The sequence below is a fragment of the Anomaloglossus baeobatrachus genome, chromosome 10 (assembly GCF_048569485.1).
Source record: "Anomaloglossus baeobatrachus isolate aAnoBae1 chromosome 10, aAnoBae1.hap1, whole genome shotgun sequence".
NCBI classification, from domain to species: domain Eukaryota; kingdom Metazoa; phylum Chordata; class Amphibia; order Anura; family Aromobatidae; genus Anomaloglossus; species Anomaloglossus baeobatrachus.
Genome location: NC_134362.1, coordinates 32,834,054 through 32,854,658, shown reverse-complemented (window position 1 = coordinate 32,854,658; position 20,605 = coordinate 32,834,054). Strand labels below are relative to the sequence as shown.

The window sequence follows — 20,605 nt, the reverse complement described above, 5'->3', positions numbered from 1 at the left end:
AGCTGAATTAGGAGATAAAGAATACCTGATATAAGCTTGACATGAGGAGTTAAATTAGGAGACAAAGAATACCTGATATAAGCTTCCCATGAGGAGTTAAATTAGGAGACAAAGAATACCTGATATAAGCTTCACATGAGGAGTTAAATTAGGAGATAAAGAATACCTGATATAAGCTTCACATGAGGAGTTAAATTAGGAGACAAAGAATACATGATATAAGCTTCCCATGAGGAGCTAAATTAGGAGACAAAGAATACCTGATATAAGCTTCCCATGAGGAGTTAAATTAGGAGATAAAGAATACCTGATATAAGCTTCCCATGTGGGGCTGAATTAAGAGACAAATAATGCTTTGTATTAAATGTAGATATAAGTAGAATGTATATATTGAATTTTGCATATAATTGCATTTTTTGCTCTCATCCACGCTTCCTACAGAACATATCATGGCTCTGGGTGTTATTTTGCAGTTACCACTCAACTATGACAAGGGTTAAGATCCCTCTTATGGCTGTCATGTATAATAAGGCCGGCGGCTCAGTCATTGTCCTGTGCTTATTAAATCAGCCTCGTTTCATCTGTAGTGATACATTTCAAATTGCTCTGTAAGTAATGTTAAGATAATTAGAAAATTATCGCGGCCGAGAATAACGAAGCGAGGAGACGGGGCTCCGAACACAACTTCTCAATAACATTTATGCAGTTTCGCCTCTAATAATTACGGTAGCGAGGAATGAAAAGATCCTTTGTTGCCGCCGCCGTCCATTTAGCAGGCGGACGAATTAGCCGAGAACATCCGTGGGTGAGACAAAATGCAATAAAGTCCTGAAGAGAAGATGAGCCGCTCACAATGGGCCGGAATTATGGACGAGTCTCTCGGAATCATCTCCAAAACCCATTTTCTGGAGGGAGACATGGCGGCCGTTGTATGGCTTTATTTTACTATTGCATTTCTTTATTATTTTTCTTTATTTTATCTAGTATTAACATATAATTAATAAAATATAGGTTGCCGGGGTCTTCAGTGCATTTAGGGGGGAAAAAAATGAAAAATTTGTATCAGAGCCTCCCTCCCCATTGTTATGAAGCACATGGGAATTAGTTGCAGAGGGGACATAATGCACCAAGACACAGTGGTGAACTTTCCTTAGCTTCACCCCTGATGGCAGACATTGTCGGTCTGGGGCCTACAAAGTGAGGGGACTAGTCCTAATTTGGCTAAACATAAACTCCTCTTAATCCAGAATTTAGAGGTTTGACATCAATACCCAGGACTGCCTTGCTCAGCCACAGGTGGCAGCACTGCAGTTACTTACTACAGTTTCTTGCATCGCTGCCTCCTCTGATGACGTCCTGGATCCTTGGTAATAGACAATGAGGGAGCTGTGAGTGCAGCGCTAGCTTTCTGCTTCTACCTCCACTACTACTGTAGATTCTGTGCAGAAAACATCATAAGGGGGCAGAGTTAATAGGAGTGCCAGGGGGAGGGTTCACAAGGAGTTTTTCAGAAACCTCGTTGACTGTCATGACGGAATTTGACTCTGTTAAGATTGCAGATTTTTTTACTCAGCCCGATGTTTTTTCTGGTGTCTAGGATCGACACAAGCAGACTCAGGTGTCAACTCATAGGCAGGCTAGCAAGAGTGCTAGTTTGCTTGCTCCTTTAATCATATGTTGTGGGGAGACCTATTGTATCTTATTCCCTCCTATTTATGCTAGTGGAATCCTTCTACCCATGTCAACTATAGTTTATTTTGTGTTGGTCGGTGTGGTCTCCCAGACTCGCTGGTTAAAGTTGTGCTTTAGTTGTGCCTATTGCTTGGAGCGGTTGTAGAGTTTACCACTGTTGTTTTGTAGCTTCCTTCCTGCTCTTGTTTTCCTCCTGAATCTCTTATTGTCTTATCCTGTGTGTATGCTTGCTGTGTGACAGAGTTTTGGTTTTCACTTGTTTGTCTTTAATCTGTGAGTTTCAACACACTCCTGTTTCGTCCCTCCCTGGGATGAGGGGGAATCAGATCAGGACTGGTCAGGAGCAAGGCCAGGAAGGAGACACAGGCTTCGCCACCATCATGAGTATCCCTGAGATTAGGGATAGCAAAGAGCCACCTAGCTTGAGGGACTCCTGTCTCGTCCCTCCCTGGGAGGAGGGAAAATCATATCAGGACTGGTCAGAAGCAGGGCCAGGAAGGAGACTCAGGCCTCTCCACCATCAGGAGTATCCCTGAGATTAAGGATAGCATATAGCCACCTAGCTTAAAGGGACTCCTGTCTTGTCCCTCCCTGGGAGGAGGGGGAATAAAATCAGGACTGGTCAGGAGCAGGGCCAGGAAGGAGACTCAGGTCTCTCTACCATCAGGAGTATCCCTCAGATTAGGGATAGCTTAGGACTCCTGTCTCATCCTTCCCTGGAGAAGGGAGTATCAGATCAGGACTGGTCAGGAGCAGGGCCAGGAAGGAGACTCAGGTCTTTGCACCATCAGGAGTATCCCTCAGATTAGGGATAGTTTAGGGCACCCTAGCTTGGGGGACTCCTGTATTGTCCCTCCTTGGGTGGAGGAGAAATCAGATCAGGACTGGTCAAAAGAAAGGCCAGATAGGAGACTCAGGCCTCTCCACCATCAGGAGTATCCCTGAGATTAGGGATAGCATAGGGCCCCTAGCTTGGGGGACTCCTGTCTTGTCCCTCCCTGGGAGGAGGGGGAATCAGATCAGGACTGGTCAGGAGAAGAGCCATGAAGGAGACTGAAGCCTCTCCACCATCAGGAGTATCCCTGAGATTAGGGATAGTGTAGGACCCCGGTTCTTGAATTACCAAATGCCAGATTAAAAGGTCCTTTTAATTATTTTTATTAATTATTATTATTATTATTTTATTGTTACTATTGGTAAATCTTAGTCCAATGTCGACCCTTTCTCCCTGCAACAGACAGAATAAGATAAAAACCAAGTAACTGGAACATGCGCATACTAAACCGTTTATCATGGCAGTAAATACATCTCATGCAAAGTGAATGTAAAACAGTCGCCTAATGCAGAGTGAAGCCACATAACCGGTGTTATTCCTCCTTCATTTCTCTAACAGATTCAGGCGCACAGGATGAAGCCCGGCTCCTGCGCGACTGGTTCCAGCTTGCCCTAGAAAAGAGTAAATTGAATCGTTACGAGTCTGAGCTCTCATCTGTGTAAGTTCGGTAGCGCTCGCCATCAGTATGCACAATGGTGGGGGGGACACAGGGGGACAGGAAATATGGAAACCTATTAATTTTGGCCGTCCGCACAGGTGTATATTGTCTTTCCAACGCATGCAGATCTTATTACCGCACTAAATTGAGGCTTTAACTCCTCGCATAGATTGTTCTCATTAGCATAGCGAGAGGGAAAGAAATAATATGGAACGCAAACAGCTACAATCGCTTCTTTCCACTTCACCCGGAGATGGCGAATCAAGAGAAATAAATATTTTATTTATTTTTGTTTTTTGCCGGAGGCTACAAAAACAGATGTGTAATCTCAGGCGCAGCACGATTAATGAGAACAAGACCGCGCTTCCATTTAATATTCGCACGGCGATAAGTGCACGCTTAGGCGCCACACGTTCACTAACAATTAATACATAACCTGGTTACGTGTTATCGCAGATTGTCGTATCCTAATTATGGGGCTGTGTGCAATTGTAACTTTTTATAATTATATGATTCCTGGCTCATCTTACATGCACTGCTCATCCTTAGAGACATCTTCCAGTTCTGTGAGATTCCTGGCTTGTCTTGCATGCACTGCTCTTCCTTGGAGATGTATTCTAGTTCTGTGAGATTCCTGGCTTGTCTTGCATGCACTGCTCTTCCTTGGAGACGTCTTCCAGTTCAGTGAGATTCCTGTCTCGTCTTGCATGTACTGCTCTTCCTTGGAGACGTCTTCCAGTTCAGTGAGATTCCTGGCTTGTCTTGCATGCACTGCTCTTACTTGGAGACATCTTCCAGTTCTATGAGATTCCTGGCTCGCCTTGCATGCACTGATCTTTCTTAGAGACGTCTTCCAGTTCTGTGAGATTCCTGGCTCGTCTTGCATGCACTGCTTCCTCCTTGGAGACGTCTTCCAGTTCAGTGAGATTCCTGGCTCATCTTACATGCACTGCTCTTCCTTAGAGACATCTTCCAGTTCTGTGAGATTCCTGGCTTGTCTTGCATGCACTGCTCTTCCTTGGAGATGTATTCCAGTTCTGTGAGATTCCTGGCTTGTCTTGCATGTACTGCTCTTCCTTGGAGACGTCTTCCAGTTCAGTGAGATTCCTGGCTTGTCTTGCATGCACTGCTCTTCCTTGGAGACATCTTCCAGTTCTATGAGATTCCTGGCTCGTATTGCATGTACTGCTCTTCCTTGGAGACAACTTCCAGTTCTATGAGATTCCTGGTTCGTCTTGCATGCACTGCTTCCTCCTTGGAGACGTCTTCCAGTTCTATGAGATTCCTGGCTTATCTTGCATGTACTGTTCTTCCTTGGAAACGTCTTCCAGTTCTGTGAGATTCCTGGCTCGCCTTGCATGCACTGCTCTTTTGAGGTCTAGCAGAGATTTTCAATAATTTTCAGATCAAGGGACTGTGAGGGCCATTGTAAAACCTTCAGCTTGCGCCTTTTGAAGTCATCTATTGTGGATTTTGACATGTGTTTAGGATCATTATCCATTAGCAGAAGCCATCCTCTTTTCAACTTCAGCTTTTTTTTACAGTTGGGATTATGTTTACATCAAGAATTTGTTGAAATTTCATTGAATCCATTCTTCCCTCTACTAGTGAAATGTTCCCCGCGCCAATGGCTGCAACGCAAACCCAAAGCATAATTGATCCCCCCCCATACTTAACGGTTGGCGAGATGATCTTTTCCTGAAATCCTGTCCTCTTTTTTTTCTCCACACATACCTTTGATCATCGTGGCCAAAGATCTATTTTAACATCATCGGTGCAAGTGACTTGTTTCCAAAATGCATCGTTTGCACAATACTGATTTATATGGTGAAGACACAGGAGAGGTTTTCTTCTAATGACTCTTCCATGAAGGCCATATTTGTGCAGTTGTCTCTGAACAGAAGAACAATGTACCACAACTCCAGAGTCTGATAAATCTTCCTGAAGGTCTTTTGCAGTCAGGCAGGGATTTTGATTTGGCTCTCTAGCAATCTTACCAGCAGCGCTCACAGAAATTTTTCATGGTCTTCCAGACCTTATCTTGACCTTCGCTGTTCCTGGTAACTCTCATTTCTTAATTACATTTTCAACTGAGGAAAGCAAACTTGAAAAACACTTTGCTATCTTCTTACAACCTTCTCCTACATTGTGGGCCTCTACCATTTCAATTTTCAGAGTGCTAGGCAGCTGCTTAGAAGAAGAATCCATGGCAGCTGGGGTTTTTTTTGGGCACAAGGTTAGAGGAGGCTGGATTTTTATAAATCTGTGAAATTTGCATCACCTAGCCTTTCTTAACGATGATAGTGAACAAGCCATAACCCTAACAGGCTAATTAAAGTCTGAAACCTTGGTCAAAAGTTATCTGAGCACACAAATCTCCAAGGGTGCCCAATCTTTTGCATTGGACCAGTTTCCTCTTTGTAATTTTTAAAATGTAAAAGATGAAAATATTTTTTTTTGTTGTCTAAAATACAAAGGAAACGTATCATCTTTAACTTTATGCCTTTTAGAGATCATTTCATTTTCAACTTTAAATGTTCACAATAACAGTAATTTTGACCAGGGGTTCCCACACTTTTGCATTCCACTGTATGATACTGCACCCATAGATAGTTTTTCTATAAACCTATGAAAAATGGCCAAGCTTAGCACCATATGGCAGCATGAAGTGTGCATACGCCTCCATCAAACAAAGCCTCAGAGATGCCATGATACTACCTTCAGCACATTATAAATGTCCTTTTAGGACATGCTGAGTAGGTAGATGGGTCCCCATTGATCCCACCAATAACAGACCAGGTAATATATTTCCTTTAAAGTAACACCCACTGCCTCATCATGTTCTGCACACAGAGAAGCATGATTCGATACTATGCAGCATACATGATTCGATACTATGCAGCATACATGATTCTGTACTATGTAGCATACATGATTCTGTACTATGTAGCATACATGATTCGATACTATGCAGCATACATGATTCGATACAATGTAGCATACATGATTCGATACTATGCAGCATACATGATTCGATACTACGCAGCATACATGATTCGATACTATGCAGCATACATGATTCTGTACTATGTAGCATACATGATTCTGTACTATGTAGCATACATGATTCTGTACTGTGTAGCATACATGATTCTGTACTATGTAGCATACATGATTCTATACTATGTAGCATACATGATTCGATACTATGCAGCATACATGATTCGATACTATGCAGCATACATGATTCGATACTATGTAGCATACATGATTCTGTACTATGTAGCATACATGATTCTATACTATGTAGCATACATGATTCGATACTATGTGGCATACATGATTCTGTACTATGTAGCATACATGATTCGATACTATGTAGCATACATGATTCTATACTATGTAGCATACATGATTCTATACTATGTAGCATACATGATTTGATACTATGCAGCATACATAATTCTATACTATGTAGCATACATGATTCGATACTATGCAGCATACATGATTCGATACTATGTAGCATACATGATTCGATACTATGTAGCATACATGATTCTATACTATGCAGCATACATGATTCGATACTATGTAGCATACATGATTCGATACTATGTAGCATACATGATTCTATACTATGTAGCATACATGATTCTATACTATGTAGCATACATGATTCTATACTATGTAGCATACATGATTCTATACTATGCAGCATACATAATTCTATACTATGTAGCATATATGATTCTATACTATGTAGCATATATGATTCTATACTATGTAGCATATATGATTCTATACTATGTAGCATACATGATTCTATACTATGTAGCATACATGATTCTATACTATGCAGCATACATGATTCTATACTATGTAGCATACATGATTCTATACTATGTAGCATACATGATTCTATACTATGCAGCATACATAATTCTATACTATGTAGCATATATGATTCTATACTATGTAGCATATATGATTCTATACTATGTAGCATATATGATTCTATACTATGTAGCATACATGATTCTATACTATGTAGCATACAAGATTCTATACTGTGTAGTATACATATTCTATACTATGTAGCATACATGATTCTATACTATGCAGCATACATAATTCTATACTATGTAGCATATATGATTCTATACTATGTAGCATACATAATTCTATACTATGTAGCATATATGATTCTATACTATGCAGCATACATGATTCTATACTATGTAGCATACATGATTCTATACTATGCAGCATATATGATTCTATACTATGTAGCATACATGATTCTATACTATGCAGCATATATGATTCTATACTATGTAGCATACATAATTCTATACTATGTAGCATACATGATTCTATACTATGCAGCATATATGATTCTATACTATGTAGCATACATGATTCTATACTATGTAGCATACATGATTCTATACTATGCAGCATACATGATTCTATACTATGTAGCATACATGATTCTATACTATGTAGCATACATGATTCTATACTATGCAGCATACATAATTCTATACTATGTAGCATATATGATTCTATACTATGTAGCATACATGATTCTATACTATGTAGCATATATGATTCTATACTATGTAGCATACATGATTCTATACTATGTAGCATACAAGATTCTATACTGTGTAGTATACATATTCTATACTATGTAGCATACATGATTCTATACTATGCAGCATACATAATTCTATACTATGTAGCATATATGATTCTATACTATGTAGCATACATAATTCTATACTATGTAGCATATATGATTCTATACTATGTAGCATACATGATTCTATACTATGCAGCATACATGATTCTATACTATGTAGCATACATGATTCTATACTATGCAGCATATATGATTCTATACTATGTAGCATACATGATTCTATACTATGTAGCATACATGATTCTATACTATGTAGCATACATGATTCTATACTATGTAGCATACATGATTCTATACTATGCAGCATATATGATTCTATACTATGTAGCATACATGATTCTATACTATGTAGCATACATGATTCTATACTATGTAGCATACATGATTCTATACTATGTAGCATACATGATTCTATACTATGTAGCATACATGATTCTATACTATGTAGCATACATGATTCTATACTATGCAGCATACATGATTCTATACTATGTAGCATACAAGATTCTATACTGTGTAGTATACATATTCTATACTATGTAGCATACATGATTCTATACTATGCAGCATACATAATTCTATACTATGTAGCATATATGATTCTATACTATGTAGCATACATAATTCTATACTATGTAGCATATATGATTCTATACTATGTAGCATACATGATTCTATACTATGCAGCATACATGATTCTATACTATGTAGCATACATGATTCTATACTATGCAGCATATATGATTCTATACTATGTAGCATACATGATTCTATACTATGTAGCATACATGATTCTATACTATGTAGCATACATGATTCTATACTATGTAGCATACATGATTCTATACTATGCAGCATATATGATTCTATACTATGTAGCATGAATGATTCTATACTATGTAGCATACATGATTCTATACTATGTAGCATACATGATTCTATACTATGTAGCATACATGATTCTATACTATGTAGCATACATGATTCTATACTATGTAGCATACATGATTCTATACTATGCAGCATACATGATTCTATACTATGTAGCATACATGATTCTATACTATGTAGCATACATGATTCTATACTATGTAGCATACATGATTCTATACTATGTAGCATACATGATTCTATACTATGTAGCATACATGATTCTATACTATGCAGCATACATGATTCTATACTATGTAGCATACAAGATTCTATACTGTGTAGTATACATATTCTATACTATGTAGCATACATGATTCTATACTATGCAGCATACATAATTCTATACTATGTAGCATATATGATTCTATACTATGTAGCATACATAATTCTATACTATGTAGCATATATGATTCTATACTATGTAGCATACATGATTCTATACTATGCAGCATACATGATTCTATACTATGTAGCATACATGATTCTATACTATGCAGCATATATGATTCTATACTATGTAGCATACATGATTCTATACTATTTAGCATACATGATTCTATACTATGTAGCATACATGATTCTATACTATGTAGCATACATGATTCTATACTATGCAGCATATATGATTCTATACTATGTAGCATGAATGATTCTATACTATGTAGCATACATGATTCTATACTATGTAGCATACATGATTCTATACTATGTAGCATACATGATTCTATACTATGTAGCATACATGATTCTATACTATGTAGCATACATGATTCTATACTATGCAGCATACATGATTCTATACTATGTAGCATACATGATTCTATACTATGTAGCATACATGATTCTATACTATGTAGCATACATGATTCTATACTATGTAGCATACATGATTCTATACTATGTAGCATACATGATTCTATACTATGTAGCATACATGATTCTATACTATGTAGCATACATGATTCTATACTATGCAGCATACATGATTTGTTACAATGTAGTATACTCTCCTCCTGTGTGAACAGGACATGATCAGGATGGGTATTCAATTTCTCCATGTAAAAAAAAATGTTTCCATCTTGAATTTGATGTAGAAATGAAAAACATTAATGAGTAATAAATAATTGGTGACAAGATTGTGATATATGGAGAATGTTTGTGCTTTCTACAGAGCAAAAGAGATAAAGCTGGAAGATCAACAGGGACGATTAGAACAAAAACTTCGAGAGAAGATGATGATTAACCGTAAGTGTGTATATATATATATATATACTGTATAGTGTACCAACCTACAAAACCCAAGTCTAATTTCAAAGCTGAAATCTCCCAGATTTCACTGCTTGTTCTGTGTCTGCGCAGCGCTTGTCCTGCTTACTGACACTGTGTACATACATTACTTATCCTGCACTGATCCTGAGTTACATCCTGTATTATACTCCAGAGCTGCACTCACTATTCTGCTGGTGCAGTCACTGTGTACATACATTACTGATCCTGTACTGATCCTGAGTTACCTCCTGTATTATACTCTAGAGCTGCACTCACTATTCTGCTGGTGCAGTCACTGTGTACATACATTACATTACTTATCCTGTACTGATCTTGAGTTACATCCTGTATTATACTCCAGAGCTGCACTCACTATTCTGCTGGTGCAGTCACTGTGTACATACATTACATTACTGATCCTCTACTGACCCTGAGTTACACCCTGTATTATACTCCAGAGCTGCACTCACTATTCTGCTGGTGCAGTCACTGTGTACATACATTACATTACTTATCCTGTTCTGATCCTGAGTTATATCCTGTATTATACACCAGAGCTGCACTCACTATTCTGCTGGTGCTGTCACTTTGTACATACATTACATTACTTATCCTGTTCTGATCCTGAGTTACATCCTGTATTATACTCCAGAGCTGCACTCACTATTCTGCTTGTGCAGTCCCTGTGTACATACGTTACATTACTTATCCTGTACTGATCCTGAGTTATATCCTGTATTATACACCAGAGCTGCACTCACTATTCTGCTGGTGCAGTCACTGTGTACATACATTACATTACTTATCCTGTACTGATCCTGAGTTATATCCTGTATTATACACCAGAGCTGCACTCACTATTCTGCTTGTGCAGTCACTGTGTACATACATTACATTACTTATCCTGTACTGATCCTGAGTTATATCCTGTATTATACTCCAGAGCTGCACTCATTGTGTACATACATTACAATACTGATCCTAAGTTACATCCTGTATTATACCCCAGAGCTGCACTCACTATTCTGCTGGTGGAGTAAAATTCAAGGTATAACTCAGGATTAATGCAAAATAAGTAATGTATGAACACAGCGAGTCAACCAGCAGAATAGTGATTGCAGCGCTGGTGTGTAGCATTATACGTAGGTATGGATAAGCCCCCTCCCACCGATATCTGAATTAAGAAGCCTTTTCTATGGTTCCACTTTGTGTATAATATTAGTGAGGGTCTTGGGGGGATTATTATAAATATTGACACTTTTCATTTATCTCACATCAGCGGCACTCAAAGAGGAGAAAGACATTGCAGAAGAAGAGGAGATATTTGCCGAGATGATGAGAGTTATCGAGCAGAGGGATCAACTTGTGACTCGAATTGAGGAACAAAGACTCCGGGAAAACTCAGAGGAGAAAAATCCGCTGGACATTCCCCTACCCAAAGACTGCGAGCTGAAGATGACCGCCATCCACAGGAGGTTCATATGAAGAGATGGCGTCCAGGACACAAGAAGCCAGGAAACGTCGCCTTGTGATCTGCGCTTCAGATCTGCTGATACATTGTATCCTCCTCGCTGGGCAGGAGACAATATGGACCATGTATGGTTTTTCCTTTAGGTCCTCACCTTGTATCTTTGGATGAATGAACTCTGCATCTGGTGCCGATGGTTTTATCGCTTAGGAAAAAAAGGGGGCAAATATTTATTTATTTAAATCTTCACGGACCAAAGAATAAGAACCAAAGAGAGCATTGAACCAGAGGTTGGATGTTTGCCATGGGCGGCCCCCGGATGACAGCTGATGTCGGGGTTAAGGTCAGGGCCGCATCGCCTCTGCCTGCTTTTGCTATCGCTTTTGTGTGGACTGTGACTATTACTAAAAATAATGAAGCCCATACTTGCCTTTGTATATAGATCTAACAAAAAAACATTATACAAGTAAATATTCATAGAGGTACCATAACTTTTGCAAACCATGAAATTCACGGAGTACAAACAGCAGGGTCAGGGCTTCCTTTTAAATTGAAAACTGATGTTTTAGGACTGATAACTCATCCACAAAGTCACACCTTCATTAGACAGCCAGGTATTCCTTAATCATGGAAAATGGGGCATATATGATACACATGTTCTGCCTGCAAACTAAGTTTCAGTCTGCAGTCTTCATTCATTTTCAGACCCTGTGAAATGCAGTTTGCAGACTGATGCAGATTTTTCTATTGACTGTCTCTCTCAGGAATATAGGCTGGATGCGAGGGCTATGTGTATCCAGGGTGCTGCTGTCCTCATCTTAAGTGCATATATCAAGACTGCTTCTATCCTGTATTTATTTCCTCTTACTAATTTCCAGTTTTCAGACTGATCCAGATTTTTCTCTTGAGTGTCTCTCTCAGTAATATAGGCTGGATGTGAGGGCTGTGTGCATCCAGGGTGCTGCTGTCCTCATCATTAGTGCATATGTCAGGACTGCTTCTATCCTGCACTTATTTCCTTTTACTGCTTTCCAGTTTTCAGACTGATCTAGATTTTTCTCTTGAGTGTCTCTCTCAGTAATGTAGGCTGGATGTGAGGTCTGTGTGTATCCAGGCAGCTACTGTCTTCATTATTGGTGCATTTGTCAGGACAGCTTCTATCCTGCACTTATTTCCTCTTACTGCTTTGGAGTTTGCAAACTCATGAGATTTTTCTCTTGAGTGTCTGTCTCAGTAATATAGGCTGGATGTGAGGGCTGTATGCATCCAGGGTGCTGCTGTCCTCATCATTAGTACATATGTCAGGACAGCTTCTATCCTGCACTTATTTCCTCTCACTGCTTTCTTCCCTATCTGAAGCTTTTTTTTTCTCTTACATCCCTGAGACTGTAGATACTTTCCTCACCTCATGTTATAAAAAATGTACAGAATATAACCCTCTCCTCCTCTTTGTTGCCACTTATAAGGGTACATTCACATAAATGTTTAAATAATTTTTGGAGAAGGGAAGGGCAGAAAGTGATGTTAAAACAGAGCAAGAGATCGGACATTTTTTCAAATAACGGACTTACTGACATTTGCAGAAAAAAATGGTAGAAATTTGTTAATGGAGATGATTTGGAAAGGAAAGGAATGATAAAGAAGAATTGTGTGTGATGAGGTTTGTGCCTTTTACATTACCCTGCTGTGTTAATATGGAGGATGGTGAGGGATCCAGATCAGCCGTAATCAGCTTTTGTGGCATTGAGCCGGTCTGGTATTGGTTCTCCTGCACGGTTTGGCCAAAATGGCATTTTAGGAAGTGAAGTTATATTTTACATATGTTCACACTGTATTTTTTTACTTTTATTATAGCAGAGAAACAATATATGCCAGTATATGAGAAATCAAGCCCAAGCTTTGTGCATTACAAGTAGTCTCTCTACACACAGTAATGCAGATTCCCCATAACTAGCAGCATTTCTGCATGCATTGGGCAGGGGCGGATCAGGAGTACCCGGGGCCCCGGGCAGTGCAGGAGGCGAGAGGCACTCACAGCCCCGATATATCATATGACATGTCACACGATCCCCCTTCATTACTCATGTGATAGGTGACGTGGTTAATACTGAGGTGCACATCTGCTGACATAAAATAAGAAAGACAATAGCATGCATTTTTTTTTTCACTTATGTACAAAGCCATAGATAACATAGTGCTATACATAATAGAGCAGGGGTGGGAAACATGAAAGAATGTGACAGGTGTGGAGGCCGAACCAATAGGATGAAATTAATATTAACACAACACTCCCTATATACAGTGTGAACCCACACACAGCCCCCCCTATATACAGTATGAGCCCACACACAGCACCCCTATATACAGTATGAGCCCTAACACAGCCCCCTATATACAGTATGAGCCCACACACAGCACCCCTATATACAGTATGATCCCTAACACAGCCCCCTATATACAGTATGAGCCCACACACAGCCCCCTCTATACAGTATGAGTCCACACACAGCCCCTATTTACAGTATGACAGTCCACTATATACATGAGTCCACACACAGCCCCCTATGTACAGTATGAGCCCACACATAGCCCCCTCTATACAGTATGAGTCCACACACAGCCTCCTATATACAGTATGAGTCCACACACAGCCCCTATTTACAGTAGGAGACCACACACAGCACCCCTATATACAGTATGATCCCTAACACAGCCCCCTATATACAGTATGAGCCCACACACAGCCCCCTCTATACAGTATGAGTCCACACATAGCCCCCTCTATACAGTATGAGTCCACACACAGCCCCTATTTACAGTAGGAGACCACACACAGCCCTCCTATATACAGTATGACAGTCCACTATATACATGAGTCCACACACAGCCCCCTATGTACAGTATGAGCCAACACACAACCCCGTATATACAGTATGAGCCCACACATTGCCCCTATATATAGTATCAGACCACACACAGCCACCCTATGTACACTATGAGACCACACACAGCCTTTATATATGGTATGAGCCCACACAGCCCCCTATCTATAGTATGAGCCTTCCCACAGCCCTTATTTAAATTATGAGCCCCCACATATCTCCTATATACAGTATGAGCCCCCACATAGCCCCCTTATATACAATATGAGCAACACACAGCCCCCTATATACAGTATGAGACTACACACAATCCCATATATACAGTATGAGCCCACACACAGCCACCCTATATACAGTATGAGCCCACACGCAGCCCCCTATATACAGTATGAGACCACACGCAGCCCCCTATATACAGTATGAGACCACACACAATCCCATATATACAGTATGAGCCCACACACAGCCCCCTATATACAGTATGAGACCACACATAATCCCATATATACAGTATGAGCCCACACACAACCCCCTATATACAGTATGAGACAACACACAGCCACCCCATATACACTGAGACCACACAAAGCCCTTAGATATAGTATTAGCACACACAGCCCCCTATCTATAGTATGAGCCGCCACATATTTCCTGTATACAGTGTGAGCCCCCACATAGCCTTCTATATATAGTATGAGCCCACACACAGCCCCTATATACAGTAAGAGTCCCCACATAGACCCTAATGTACAGTATGAGCCCCACATAGCCTCTCTATATACAGTATGAGCCCCCACACAGTACCCGCTATATACAATATGAGCTCCTACAAAACCCCTTATATACAGTATGAGCCCCCACATAGCCCCCTATATACAGTATGAGCTCTCATATAGCCCCTCTATATACAGAATGAACCACCCCACATAGACTCCTATATAATGTATGATCCCCCACATAACCCCTTACATACAGTAGGAGTCTCTACACATCCAATACACAAAAAAACACATACTCCCCTCGCTTCCTTTTACCTGGGGCTCTGTTTTTGATGCTGGCACCCATTGATAACATCATCGCCGGTGATGGGAGCTCCCCTGGAGCTGTGCTGTCGTTCTATATTGCCGGCAGCGTAGTTCCAGGAAAGATGGAAAGATGTTTGCTGGGGGAATGGGAGGGAGGTTAATATATGTTGCCACACAGAACACTATCATGAGAGCAATCTAGCTATGGGCCATCTTGGAGCTGTGGACCCCGGTTGGTAGCCCAGATTGCCCCCATTATAATTCACCCATGGCATTAGGCATGTGGTTCTGGAAATATGCCCTCTCCAGCCCTATGTGTGAACGATGCCTACAGGATGAAATAGAAAACAGGTGGACCGCTCTATGGTCCTTAGCTATAACTAGCCGGATGCCATTCTGTAACCTCACCAGCCAAACTGTAACGCTTGCCAGGATCAACAGATTCAGACGGGCTGTAATGGACAGACTAGAGGGAAGCCACTCACCAAGCAGGACCCCCAGAACCCTGAAACCCTTTAACCCCTATACAGGGATTTGGAATTACACAGGACCCTGGAGATCACTACCTGTGGAAGGCTGCAGTCCGATGAGAGTAGTAGTCAGGCAAGATCAAACCAAGAATAGCAGAAGAGGGACAGAATCGGCAGACAAGGACGTAATCAGAAAACGTAGCAGAGGTCAAATCCGGATCGGGCAGCAAGGTACAAAAGCAGCAGGCAGAAGGGTAGTCAGAAAACATGCAGAAGTCAGCACACAGGAATCACAAAACAGAATAGGGTGGACCAGGGGCCAGGAAATCAGAACTATCTCTGGCAGAGGTCAGCAGACAGGAGGGGAACTAAGAAGGGTGTGGTGTCTTCCCATTGGCTGTAGCTGAACGCTGGCAACTCCAGCTGGAAGACACACGCCACCCACAGTCAGCCAGCGGTACTGCAGATCCCAAGATAACCCAGCCCAGTGGATGATCGGAGCCTGCGCCCACCGGTGCCGCTGGCATCGACTCCTCTCCCATCACCAGCACCATCTACGTCAGGAACACGGCGTCGCCTGGCGATCGGAGCAGAGGTCGCTGGAGCAGACTCCGGTGGCGACGTAACACAAACACAGCACCATTTTAATGGAAAAGATATGATTACTGGCAACAAACAGTGCAACGGCTCTCCCATTGTGTCATGTGTGCATACGGGTACATATACTTCTGCAAACTACAAGAGTCCATATACTTCCCCCTCCTAATAACAAACTGTTTCAGGAAATCAAGGGAATAATAAAGGTAACATTAGAGATGTGACAATGGCGAGTTCTACAAGTCCGGAGAAGTGGTAGGAAGATAAAAAGGAAAAACAAAACATTTTTCAATTATGTCAATAAAGATTAAAACTGTACAATGAAAATTTCCTGCAGTACATATAATATGGACGACATTTTAACTTAACAGCATCCATATGCTGCTTGATTTTTTTTTTTTGTGTGAAATATGCTCCAAAATAGTTTAGTTTTTTAAATCGACAGGATATTAATTCTTTGTTCGGAATCAGCGCGTTTCACTTTTTGCAATGGAAAACGTCACATTTTGTTGCAAAAATTTCTGCGTCTGAACACCTAATCCATTAATCTGAATGAGACAGTTTCAGATTAATAGAAGTGAGCAGAAAATCTACAATACACTAATTTTTCTGCACCAAATCCACAGGTAACGTACACAGATTCTGCTGCAGATATAGTCTTAAAAAAAAAAGCATTAAAAAGTTAATAAATATTGCAGAAGTCAAAAATAGAAGAAGCTGTGAAGTGAATATACATAGGATCCGATTCATTAAGATTGGCATTTTGTCTGCCAGTCATAAGTCAGTATATTCTGTGCTCCCTTCATTAAAAGTCATGTATTTTGTAAATATACAGTATAGACCAAAAGTTTGGACACACCTCATTCAAAGAGTTTTCTTTATTTTCATGACTCTAAAAATTGTAGATTCACATTGAAGGCATCAAAACTATGAGTTAACACATGTGGAATGAAATACTTAACAAAAAAGTGTGAAACAACTGAAAATATGTCTTATATTCTAGGTTCTTCAAAGTAGCCACCTTTTGCTTTGATTACTGCTTTGCACACTCTTGGCATTCTCTTGATGAGCTTCAAGAGGTAGTCACCGGAAATGGTTTTCCAACAGTCTTGAAGGAGTTCCCAGAGATGCTTAGCACTTGTTGGCCCTTTTGCCTTCACTCTGTGGTCCAGCTCACCCCAAACCATCTCGATTGGGTTCAGGTCTGGTGACTGTGGAGGCCAGGCCATCTGGCGTAGCACCCCATCACTCTCCTTCTTAGTCAAATATCCCTTACACAGCCTGGAGGTGTGTTTGGGGTCATTGTCCTGTTGAAAAATAAATGATGGTCCAACTAAACGCAAACCGGATGGAATAGCACGCCGCTGCAAGATGCTGTGGTAGCCATGCTGGTTCTGTATGCCTTTAATTTTGAATAAATCCCCAACAGTGTCACCAGCAAAGCCCCCCCACACCATCACACCTCCTCCTCCATGCTTCACGGTGGGAACCAGCCATGTAGAGTCCATCCGTTCACCTTTTCTACAAAGACACGGTGGTTGGATTCAAAGATCTCAAATTTAGACACATCAGACCAAAGCACAGATTTCCACTGGTCTAATGTCCATTCCTTGTGTTCTTTAGCCCAAACAAGTCTCTTCTGCTTGTTGCCTGTCCTTAGCAGTGGATTCCTAGCAACTATTTTACCATGAAGGCTGCTGCACAAAGTCTCCTCTTAACAGTTGTGCTAGAGATGAGAAGGTGTGTCCAAACTTTTGGTCTGAAATATATATATATATATATATATATATATATATATATATTGCCTATCCATAAATGTAAGCGGATAATGTACATTAAAGCTCAGAAAGATCAGATAATTTCTGTAGTCCGTGCAGATTTAGTGACACAGTTTTGCAATTGCTTCTTTTGAAGCCGCGCGAGGGAGGAAACAGGAGATATCTGGGTTAATGAAATGTATCACTGTGGACATAAAAGGTTTCATTCTATAAGAGTAACATATCTGAGAATGCATCTGCTGCCATCTTTATATATAGCACCATGAATAGAGGTGGCGCTTTTCTGTAATTTACATAAAACACTGGATTATTTTTTTAATTTCTCCTTAAAAATTAAAAAGTTAGGGGCGTTACAAGGGCAAAAGTGACACTAAGAGGGTTAATATATAGTGTAGTGAGGCTTTACATAAAAATGTATACAGTAGACGACATATCCTTAGGAAAGACCAGCAAATGTTCACATGTCCAGTAGTCATCCGTTAGAATGGATCCAGCAGCGATCCGATGGCAAAAAAGTTCTGGAAAACACAACTTTTTAGTCCATGTTCGAAAAAATGATATTTGCAGGATCTGTTTTTTTAACATGTGAGTCTATGGCTAATGGATTATTATTTATCTTGAAACTGATCCAGTAAGCAAAAAATAAAAATTCTTTGCAAGAAAAACGGATGGCTAAATAAATAGTAATCAGTTAACAGATCTGATTTCCATAGACTCCAATGTTAAAAAAAAAACCACGGATCATGTAAAAAAATCAAAGTTATAGTTGCACAATTTTTTTGCCAACGGATCCATTCTAAGGCCCAGTGCACACGGTGCAGTTTTTTTTATGCATTTTCTGGTCCAGTTTGTTGCACAAATCTTATCCAAGCAAAGTCTATGAGAATTCTGAAATGCTGTGCGCACGTTGCTGCTTTTTTCCTTGCAGTTTTTGGTGCAGAAACAAGAAGCAGCGTGTTGATTGTTGGTCTGGTTTTTTTGCTATTTTTAGCCCTTTCAGCCGTTGAATTAACTAAAACACACCAAACACACAAAAAAGTACTAAAAACGCATGCGTTTTCGGGTTAATTTTTAGTGCATTTTTCCGCCACAAGGTGCGTTTTTGTGGTGCAGAAAATATCTGCAGCCTGCACACATACCCTAATGGATGAGTGCACACACACCCTAATGGATGAGTGCACTCACACCCTAATGGATGAGTGCACACACCCCCTAATGGATGAGTGCACACACCCCCTAATGGATGAGTGCACACACCCCCTAATGGATGAGTGCGCACACCCCCTAATGGATGAGTGCGCACACCCCCTAATGGATGAGTGCGCACACCCCCTAATGGATGAGTGCGCACACCCCCTAATGGATGAGTGCGCACACACCCTAATGGATGAGTGCGCACACACCCTAATGGATGAGTGCGCACACACCCTAATGGATGAGTGCACACACACCCTAATGGATGAGTGCACACACACCCTAACAGAGGAGTGCACACACACCCTAACGGAGGAGTGCACACACACCCTAACGGAGGAGTGCACACACACCCTAACGGAGGTGTGCACATATACACACTCTTTGGACAGGAGCGTCTCAGCTGCATAGAAATACATGCAGCTGACCCGCTCCTGTCAGGAGAGTGTGCGGCCGCGCCTGGTGATGCGATCCGACAATCATACGAGTCATACGCTCGTGTGAACGCACCCTTAACCTTAGACTGCTAATGCAAAAGAAAATAAAAAAATCAAAGGCCTCATGACACTATGGTAACATTTAAGTAATTAAAAGCAACAAACAGTTCCAAAAAAACGAATGAAATCCTATATAAACTCCAGTTGCCTCGAATAATAATCAAGTAGTATAAATCTATGTCATTATTAGTCACAAAATATATACAAAATAAAAATAACAAACAACCATAAAAATATTAAAAAAAAAATACCCCAATAAAAACTAGATGGACAGTGTGGAAAATAGTTTGCAGAAAACTGGCTAAAGTATCAAAATAAAATAGTGAATTCTATACAAACAAAACAGTAAAAAGTTGCCGTTTTTCTAACACTATGAGTTGATCAAAAAAAATCTGCAAAATTCATTCCAACTACTTTTAAGCCACAATTCTGGCCAAAAAAAACCCAGGTTGATTAGTTGGAATAAAAGTTTTTAAAAAGTTGCTAAACTTTCAATATGCAATACTACTACAGACACTAAAAATAAATATATATGTAAATAGTTGTGTTTATTAATGTTTTATGATAACGATACACTATTATAAGCTGAATACAAAATA

At 40.2% G+C, this 20,605-nt stretch overlaps 1 protein-coding gene across 8 annotated transcripts in view; it reads left to right on the top strand.

Annotated features, from left to right (window-relative positions):
- MICAL2 (microtubule associated monooxygenase, calponin and LIM domain containing 2) overlaps nucleotides 1-20,240 on the top strand; it is a 336,247-nt gene extending 316,007 nt beyond the window's left edge. For all 8 annotated transcript variants that reach the window (XM_075325683.1, XM_075325690.1, XM_075325688.1 and 5 more), the window contains 3 exons: nucleotides 3,086-3,185; nucleotides 9,998-10,071; nucleotides 11,375-20,240. In XM_075325683.1, the coding sequence (XP_075181798.1) occupies nucleotides 3,086-3,185; nucleotides 9,998-10,071; nucleotides 11,375-11,580 (380 nt within the window). In that variant the 3' untranslated portion in view covers nucleotides 11,581-20,240. The remainder of the gene's footprint in view (nucleotides 1-3,085; nucleotides 3,186-9,997; nucleotides 10,072-11,374) is intronic.
- Nucleotides 20,241-20,605: the final 365 nt, after the last annotated feature.